Raw genomic sequence first — 10025 nt, 5'->3', positions numbered from 1 at the left:
CACACACAGATATATATATATATATATATATATATATCTGTGTATATATAAACACATCTGGTGAGGAATAACTTCTGAGACTCGGAGGAGAGAAGAGAAAGAAGCCGACCTTCACAGATCTCTCTCATCCTCCCACCGCTGAAGGAAGAAAATCGGCCGCAGGAGAAAGACAACGAGCGGCAGAGCAGCGTGTGAGTGTTTGCTGCTGCCTGCCTGCGAGCATGGAGAAGAGAAGTGAAGTGGACAGGATGCAGAAAATCTGATCAGCAACTCGGGGCGGTGTGTGGGCGGCAGACATCTGGGGTTGTGATTCACAGAAACCCCGACTCGGCATGAAAACAAAGAGATGCTACAACTGAGACGAAGCTCCTGCATCACGAGACAGAGTCAAACCCGTTTATGGAAAACGAGTTTCGCGTCCACATGAGGCTGGAACGAGGACGCAAAAGGCCAGCGACGCAGAGATAAAAGCATCGGGAGAGGACTGTGTGTTGGAGGTACAAAGGAGCAGATATGGGATAAATGGATTTCTAAAAAAGGTGCCAGGAAGTCATGCTGAACCCTCCGCACATTGTTTCCTCTGGATGGAATAAAACCCAAGACACAGGAGAATATTTCAACCCCTGCACCTTCTCTTTTTTTCCTCTTTTCAGAACACATGGATGAGTGTTGAAGCGGCTAAACTTCGACTATCATACATCTACATCATCTTTTAAACTCTTGGCAGAAAACAGTTGGATTTTCTTCTTCCATCTGCTGAACACAAATCACAGAGCAGAAGGACTTTGTTTGTGGACGGCGGCACACCTGGACTTTACAAACGGTGCCTTTTCTTTCTTGTTTGCCCTCTCCAGATGGCTGCCTGGCTGGCAGGTGGATGCAGAAGCCTCGTTTAACATTAACCGGGTTTCACAAAACAAACGAGCATGCCGGAGCGCGAGCTGGAGGCGTAAACGAGACCTAGCGAGCGTGCGTCACAGTGTTGTGTTGTTGTGCCCCGTAGCTGAAATGCAAATGAGGTTTCTGTCTTAGCTGTGTCTTGAAAATGATCAGAGAGATATTTAAATCACTTACACAGATCTATCCGCCTGCAGGAGGAACATCAGCAGACGAGGCTCAGTGATCAAAATAAAATGTCATGTTTGTCAGGAGTCTATTTCTCTTTATATATTACATCAAAATGAGAGGAATCTCGCAGTAGAGCTGCAAAGGTTAACAATTAAAATAACTCAACTATTTGGTGATTGATTAATTGGTTTGAGTCATTTTTTATGCAAACAATGACTTAATTCTCTGATGGCAGCTTGTTAAATGTGAACATTTTCTAGTTTCTTCTCTCCTCTGTGACAGTAAACTGAATATCTTTGAGTTGTGGACAGAACAAGACATTTGAGGACCTCATGTTGGGCTTTGGGAAACACTGATCCACTGTGAAAATAATCGGTAGATGCAGCCCTAAATAAGAGCAGATTATTAAGACAAATCTGACTGTTGACTCTTTGTCTCCTCCATGCTGTCTTATTTTGTGTTGAGTCAAGAGTTATTATTCCTCCTGACAGCTGACCTCTTTAGTTCTCTGTTATCAATTCTCATTCACAGCTTTGGCTTAATCCACACTTTACAGATCAAACAACTAATCGATCAATCGAGGAAATAATCAACACATTAATCAACAATGAAAATATGAAGGATGTAAAGGTTGTGTGAAGAGCAGAGAGTAACAGAGATATAAGCTGGGTCTATAAACAGAGATATAAGCTGGCACCATGTTGCATGTCGTTGGGTTTGTGCCGGGCGTGGTGTCTCTGGCCGTTACAGCAGCGTCTCCGTCACGCTGGTCTGTTGTTGTGCTGTTAGTTTGTCTCCAGCTGCGCCCGGTCCAGGCCGCCATCTGTCTGTCTCCGGGCTCCTTGCAGGCGGGCGGATGCCTCTGCGCCTCGGACATCCTCAGCTGCACGGCCGCCGGTCTTGATCACATCCCCGCGGAGATGCCCGTCTCCGTTGTCACTCTGGATCTCAGCCACAACCGCATCGCGCAGCTGGATGCCGGCGGCTTTCAGGGACTCTCTCGATTGGAGACATTGCGTATAGCGCACAACCAGCTGACTACGATTCACCCGGGGGCGTTTCGAAACACCTCTGGGACTCTGCTGCGACACCTGGACCTGTCGTCCAATCAGCTGCGTGTTCTGGAGCGGCATTATTTCCTCGATATGCCAGGATTGGAGGAACTGCTGCTGTTCAACAACCGCATAGTCCGTGTGGAGAGCAGAGCTCTGGCGGGACTGGGCAGCCTCCGAAAGGCCTACCTCAGTCACAACCGCCTCACCGACTTCCCTTTCTTTTCCTTCCAGGAGCACAGTCACCCTCATCTGTCCATGCTCGACCTGTCCTCCAACCGCCTGCCCAAACTGCCCCTCGAGGACATATCAAACTTACCCCTGTCCGTGCAGCGAGGACTCTACCTTCACAACAACTCGCTGTTGTGTGAGTGCGCCATGTACGGACTCTTCCGACATTGGGAACAGCGAGGCTTTGCCTCTGTGAGAGACTTCCAACAAGAGTACACCTGTCTGGTTTACGGGATACAGAGAGGGACGGTGCGCTTCTTCCAACACAGACGCTACTTTGAGAAATGCAACTTGACCGGGACAAGTCAGTGGCTGAAGACACAAGAGAGCAGCGTTTCCGTGAAGATTGGGAGGCGACTGCTGCTGCACTGCCTCACTACTCTCGCCGGAGAACACGTGACGTTTCTCTGGGTGTCGCCGAATCAGGAGTACGTGGCACCGCCGGGAAACAATGGCTCCTTGAAGATGTACGCCAATGGCAGCTTAGAGATTATGGCGGCCCGTGCGGAGGACGCTGGGATCTACTGGTGCATGTCGTTGGATCGGGAGCAGCGACGCAACGAGACGCGAGAGGTCAACGTGACTGTGCTGCTGCACCATGACGGCGAAGATCACGAGCCATTCAACACCGGGTTCACCACCCTGCTAGGCTGCGTGGTGAGCCTGGTGCTCGTGCTCATGTACCTCTACCTGACGCCATGTCGCTGTCCGCCCTGCCGAAAAGCCCCGGCCACCGCTACAGCGAGCCAGGGGAACGAGGCTGGGGCCGGGAGCGCCCAATCCTCCATCCTCACCCCGACTCCGCCAGCGACCACTGAAGGCCCCGGCCGCAAGGTCAGTACCAACAAGCATGTGGTGTTTCTGGAGCCAATCAAAGAGCAGCAGAATGGCAAAATCAGGGCAGGGCCGTGCGGACATTTGGGTCCAGGGTTACTGTTAGAAGCAGAGCAGCACGCAAAGCTTCACAGCCAGTCGCAGCCGCCGCCGAGGGCGGGGGAGACGGACTGCATCATGTCCATGTTCTCAGACACTCCCATCATGCTGCCATAGCAACAGAGAGACACAGACTGGCACTATCATCACCTGTCACACACTTCCTCCCTCCTCTGACCCTGCGTTTCCTCCTCAATACCTCCCACTGCCACAGCACCAGGGTTGGGTATCGTTTGGGTTTTTTTTATTACCGCTGCTAAAACAAAACTTTTAAGACGGTGCCGGTGACTAAACAAAGCGTCAATTAAATGTAAACGGTGCCTGAACCGATACTTTAACAAAAGAAAAGCACAGAACGACAGTTCATTAAAGAAAGGCTTGTTTAATGATAAGACCATATGGTCAAACTTAAATGATATATTTAAAATGTAACAAAAATAACTTATTTCAACAGTCAGTTGATGTTAAACAACAAAAAGAAGAACCAAATCAAACAAACACAGGACTATCACCCAGGAGACCGGGGTTCATGTCCCGTTTGAAAAGAAAAGGAAACAGAGTTACCCATATCCTCGGAGGGTTTGAGGACTAGGTTGGAAATGAGGCACCGAAATCTGCATCATTATTCATTCGAGGCTGTGGCTAGAAGGGATACAGCTACGGCCGGAAGTTACGCAAAAACTTGCAAAATCTAATATAATAATGTCAATACTCACCCAGGTATTTGTGTTTTCTTTCCACGGGAATGGTTTAATCCGAACCACAATGTTTTTCCTAATCTTAAAGGTGCAGTAGGTACGCCTTCTAAAACTACCTTTCTGTCATATCTGCTGAAACTGACCCTATGTTCCAGTAGAACTACATGAAGCAGGTCATTAAAATAAATCCAGCTCCTCTGGCTCCACCTACAGCCTGGAGAGAGATTTACAAAAATACACAGCTCCCTGTTCAGATGCACCAATCAGGGCCAGGGGGGGTGTCTAACTGTTCAGATGCACCAATCAGGGCCAGGGGGGGGTGTCTAACTGTCAATCACTGCTCAGGCACACGCATTCATTCTCCCTTGTGGGGGGAGGGGCTTAGGAGACCGTTTTGGGCTTTAGCGGAAAGGGGGGAGGGACTGAGAAGTTGTCGATGTCGATGTACCTACGGCACCTTCAACTAGTAGTTTTGGTGTCTAAACTTGACTGTCGTCGCCGCAGGACACCGTAGCTGTATCCCGTAGCTGTATCCCGTCTAGCCACAACCGTCATTTAGTCCGATAGATAACAGTTATTTAGGAGCCGGCGCCACATTGGCACCTGGTTTCGATACCCAACCCTTCCCAGCACAAGACCACCACCCACTGCCCCCCAGCACCCGACCTGAGCAAACCAGTGATCCAATACTGACTTCCGAAATGTATCTGTTACTTTGCATGTAAAGTGCAATTTTAACCAAATGTACAGACATTGCAGTTTGCCCGGGTCTCGCCCGGCGAGCCGTACAGCCATGACCCAACGCACTGTGACGGGACGGGCTCACACAGACTGACGGAGAAGACAAGACAGATGTACAGAAAGACAGTAAAAACCTGTCAGTATCAAATCAAAACAGACCAAAAATAGAAAGAGAGTGAACTCGGGAAAATGAGTTGTGAATACTGCCTCAAAGTCTGAGCGAGGATGTTTGAGACAAAGATAACGAGCATGGACTGCTACTGTCCCTTTAAGCACGGCTTGTACCTTTAATAAACATTTGCTGCAGATGCCTTCTTGTTTCGTACAGAGAAAGAGAAAAGATCTTTTTTAGTAGAGCTTTTTAGCGTTTTCCTTTTGTTGTTTCCTTCAGTCAGTTGAATTAAGCCAGACCAGAGTAACAGTGTAGCTCTGTCACAATGTGAAATGTTTTAGAGTAGCTAGAGATGAAAAAAAAGAAGAGCTTTTAGCAAGTAAAAATAGAAGCAGATTTAAAAGGAAAAAGGTTTTAACTCCCTTCCTTTCTGTCTCCCCCTGGAACCTGATTACTGTCATCATCAGTCAGAGCACAAGTCCAGGAAAACAAAAAGGGAAATAAATAAATTAAACCTTTGAAACTTCAGTTGCCATTATTCATGCTGCAGAAGTTGGAGAATTTTGGAACATTATGGAAAAGATCCCTACAGAGACAGACCTTATGAAGTCCTTTGTTTAACCAGAAACACTTCACAAATCACCATCACCAAACCCACCAGACTCCATGTAAATAATCAGTACTTTTAGCGTGTATAGAGCCAGCATATTTCCACATGAAAATGGGTGAATTAAGGGTTTATTTCAACCAAACCAGAGTGGTGATTGTTGGAACAGTGGAAAGATGAACCAACACGGCTTTTGATAGTTTGATTTAGTTTCTGTCCACTTTGAATGAAGTGTGTTTTACGATGATAAAAGTACTGATTATTTACATGGAGTCTGGTGGGTTTGGTGATGGTGATTTTGGGGCCGTTCCATGTTAAACTAAAAGGATCTTACTCTTTAACTAAAAGGTCTATCTCTGTAGGGATCCATCCCATAATGTTGTCAGACACTTAGAATAATAATCTGAGTCTGTCAGCAGCAACAACAGAACTTTTAGTGACTCTAACTGATGCTGAACATTAGTCCTGTAGGGTTACATTACAGCCGGGTTCTTGTTTAATACTGGACCAGTTTCCATCAGTCACTTAGACACTAAAAAAATGGGAAAGAAGACTCCAGGTTGAAAAAGTTACCCTTTAATGCTCTTCCTTATTCCCTCTGTGTGAAACATTAAATGTGTAAACTGAATCGAGGTTAGAGAGCCGGTTTGCCTGTGTGGTGAATCTACAGCAGGACCAACGGCACAATCATGTTTCTGTTTTTAAAATGTCTTCACTGTGTTCACTGCATCTCCCTTTCCTCACTGCCTCTGTCTGTACCTGTGTGTTAATAAACCTCTGGACTGTCCAGGTGAACGTCTGCCTGCCTGCCTTTTTAATGTCACTGACACCATCTTTGCACATTCAGCCTCACAACAACTTCATGGAATTATCACAAAGGCAAGAAGTTATTAAACATGATTCAGTTTCTTTTCCGACCAACAAACAACAGAAAAATTCAAAATTCAGACACTCTGTTATTCTTCCTGTAAAATGTAAAATGACTGTTTTTGTCTAAGGAGTCTGGTGGCTTTGAAGCAGAGATAACGGTTTCAGTTCCCCGTCGTAAAGGGCAAACAACAGCAAAGTAAAGCGCTGAAAATATTCTAAATATAGAGTACACTAAAGTGATTGCTCTACCGCTACCTCTATCACTAGATAGACACACACACACACACACACACACACACACACACACACACACACACAGCAAGGGATCATTTATCCCCTGTTAGTTTCCTGTGGCCTTCCTGCTTTGATTCAGATCAGCAGGATATCAAACGATCCTCTGCAGCCAGAAATATCCGATCATTAAGCAGGTCCCGTTAAGTGAGTTTAGACTCTAACGGCCGTTATTCTGAAGCCTCGCAGCCCACACTGGGGAGAGATCAAGGTGAAGTCACATCCTTGCAGGTGTTTTCACACATTACCGAGACGCTCTACTCACAGCGGCCACGACTCTGGAGAATTACACCTGCAAACCCTCGGAGAGAGGGTTCACAGGACGGATAACAAGCGCCGCAGCTCTCATTCAGCAGCTCATATTTACACGAGTCGTGCAGAAAACCAAATACAGCACACACACAAACACACGCACACACCATATTTATAGTTTCACACATGGTCAAAATAATGAATCTGAAGTAGTCTGGATCAACGGAAGGGTTTAACCCTCCTGTTGTCCTCGGGTCAAATTTGGGTTTAAACAATTTGAAAATTATAAAAGACAACGGACATAAAGACAACATCTGATCAGCTAGCAGACATTTAGCTGCTTAATCCAGACAAAAACACAGTGAATTTCAGCCAGCATGCACATTTGTTTGGAGGATTCTGATATTACAATTTAGAAGGAAAAAGAATCCCAAAATTGAAAATCGAATCCCTACCCAACGAACAAATATCCAAATAGTCTGATAATCAGGAATGACGTAGTTTTTGTGAAAGGGAAACTATAACACCACACAGGATAAGAGACAGCGTTACATCGACGGACCGTTTTATGAAGATGTGAAACTTTCATTTTGATTGGAACGCAGGAACACCAACATCTGTGTCTTTAGGTCTTTTCAGACGGTGTAGAATATCAGCAGTTAAAGATTTGTGCACGTTGCAAAAGAAGCTGTGTGCAGTCATTGAGGAAGTGTGAAATCAACGACAAAGATCAACGACGGAATTCAGTAAAAAAATGTCGCAAAAATCGACAGAAAAAGTCTGAAAGAAAGCGACTAAATGTCGGTGAAACGTGTGTAGTTGTGTCCCGGAGCGAGAGATCGGGCTACGGGACAAACAGAGGTTTTCGTTTTGTTTCCTTTTTTTTAAAAGCGACAAAATGTCAAAAAACACGGTGAAAAATTGCTGATAAAAACTCACATCTCTCCAGAACATTTTGACAGTAAAATGGCAATTTTTTTCAGACAGACACATCAGGAAAAAATTGACTTTGTTCCAGTTTTGTTCGTCCTTTCTTTACAGATCCCAAATAAAGCGCCTCAACACTAAACACTCCCAAGATGAATACAGGAAGACATCTGTGTGACTGCTGGTTCAGAGGAAAGAGGTTTATGCTGAACAGATGTGTGTGTGTGTGTGTGTGTGTGTGTGTGTGTGTCTCTGTGTGTGTGTGTGTGTGTGTGTGTGTGTCTGTCTGTGTGTTCTTGTTTAACTATATTCGTGGGGTCCAAAAACCGGGAGTCCAGTATACTTGTGGGGTCCCGACAGCTTTGTGGGGCCAAAATGCTGGACCCCACAAGGTTAAAGGAGAATTCCGGTCGATTCCAACCCGTAGCTCTGTTGTTTGTAAATTAGGAGTACTGTCAGTAGCGAGAAAAACGAAACTAATCGGTGCTGCCTACACCGAGTTATCCTCCTGCTAGAGTTAGCACCCAACAGGCACCCAAAATCTCCCGGTTGCGGAGGGGTAGACGGTGAAAGCTCAAGCTCAAATATCTCTTCATTTGGTTGCCGCAATGTGGAAAGGCACAAACTGGAACCATTTTCTCATATTAGTCCTGATCTAACTCCAAGCTCCGTCTGTCAGCACTGTGAGCTCCTCCCCCTGCTGCCGTTGCTAGGTTACCTAGCTGTTGAACTCTTGAACTGCAGCTCTGCTCGCTCCACTGTGGTGTCAGGTTACAGCTTGTTGATACATACGCGTTACTATGGAAAGAACCTCGGCAAATAGGTTTTTTGTGGAAAAAATACATTTTGGAATATTGGATTGTATGAGATCGGCATTCGACTAGTGTGGGCTTCACCATAAACCAGGAAATAAACAGAGGTTTCCCTTGTGTTCCCTTGGAAGGAATAACTGCACATGGCTAAGCACTTGTAATGGCATTTCGAGCATGTTTAGAGGCTAAAAACACGTTTAAAACTTGCCCTGTTTAAGCCCTGTTTAAGCCTGTTGGGTGCTAACGCTAGCAGGAGGATAACTCGGTGTAGGCAGCACCGATTGGTTTAGTTTTTCTCGCTACTGACAGTACTCCTAATTTACAAACAACAGAGCTACGGGTTGGAATCGACCGGAAGTCTCCTTTAAAGGTCTGTTTGAGGGTTAAGACTTGGTTTTAGGATTAGAATTAGGTTATGGTTAGGGTGAGGGTGAGGGTTAAGGTTAGGCATTTAGTGGTGATGGTTAAGGGGCTAGGGAATGCATTATGTTAATGACGGGTCCCCACAAAGATAGTGAGATGCACTATGTGTGTGTGTGTGTGTGTGTGTGTGTGTGTGTGTGTGTGTCTCTGTGTGTGTGTGTGTGTGTGTGTGTGTGTGTGTGTGTGTGTGTGTGTGTGTGTGTGTGTGTGTGTGTTTGATGAAGAACAGGACAGAGATGGTTGATAACATCCATTAAGAAGGAATCCTCTCTCTCTGAAACCTCTCACATCATTTATTCATGAGAAGAACTAAATACAATCACATCTCTGAGCTACTTTCTCTCACGGCACACTTATATATAACATCGGACAAAAACAGTAAAAAATACTGCCAAAAATGTAGGAAAAAGCGTTAACTCAGCGTTAAATGTTAACTCAGTGTCTCATTCTGTGTCCCCCCCCTTCTTTTCCTTGTGGTTGTTCCTTACCCCCCCCCCCCCCCATTTCTTTTGATTTCTCCTCCATCCTTTCTCTCTCAGATCTATCCATCACACCTCTACTCTCTGCTTCAGCCCTCAACTGTCAGTCCTCCCATCCTTCACCTCTCTGTTCTTCCTGTCTTTTCTCCGTCTTCAGAAGTCCTCTCCCACCCTCCATCAAATACTGCTCTGTTGTTACCACGGTAACAGAAGACCGGGAAGACAGGAAATCTGCTTCAGCAGCAACAAATACACACACACACACACACACACACACACACAGACACAGACACACACGCACACACACAGAGACACACACACACAGACACAGAGACACACACACAGACACACACACGCATGCACGCACACACAGAGACACACTAACAGAGACACGCACACACACACACACAGAGACACACACACACACACACACACACACACAGAGACACACACACAAACACACGCAGACACACACACAGAGAAAAAGCATCTGTATGTGATGTAGAGCAGGTGACTTTGGGCTGTGATG

General features: G+C 45.9%; 1 protein-coding gene across 2 annotated transcripts; it reads left to right on the top strand.

Annotated features, from left to right (window-relative positions):
- Nucleotides 1–1166: 1166 nt before the first annotated feature.
- On the top strand, nt 1167–9791 carry amigo3 (adhesion molecule with Ig-like domain 3). 2 transcript variants are annotated; one of them, XM_036002438.1, is made up of 2 exons: nt 1167–3185; nt 9557–9791. In XM_036002438.1, exons 1-2 carry the CDS (start codon nt 1767–1769, stop codon nt 9701–9703), a joined length of 1566 nt encoding a protein of 521 aa, XP_035858331.1. In that variant the 5' UTR covers nt 1167–1766; the 3' UTR covers nt 9704–9791. The 2 variants fall into 2 exon arrangements, with proteins under 2 accessions (XP_035858331.1, XP_031172080.1); XM_031316220.1 differs by lacking the exon at nt 9557–9791 and having other exon boundaries at nt 1167–3764.
- Nucleotides 9792–10025: the final 234 nt, after the last annotated feature.

Source organism: Sander lucioperca, chromosome 6, assembly GCF_008315115.2.
Source record: "Sander lucioperca isolate FBNREF2018 chromosome 6, SLUC_FBN_1.2, whole genome shotgun sequence".
Taxonomy (NCBI): Eukaryota; Metazoa; Chordata; class Actinopteri; order Perciformes; family Percidae; genus Sander; species Sander lucioperca.
Note: the sequence above shows the minus strand (reverse complement) of the source record. Positions and strands in the feature narration are given on the sequence as shown.

What these genes read in the sequence shown, in the direction of transcription:
- amigo3 (XM_031316220.1), top strand. Translation starts at nt 1,767, where the DNA reads ATGTTGCATGTCGTTGGGTTTGTGCCGGGCGTGGTGTCTCTGGCCGTT.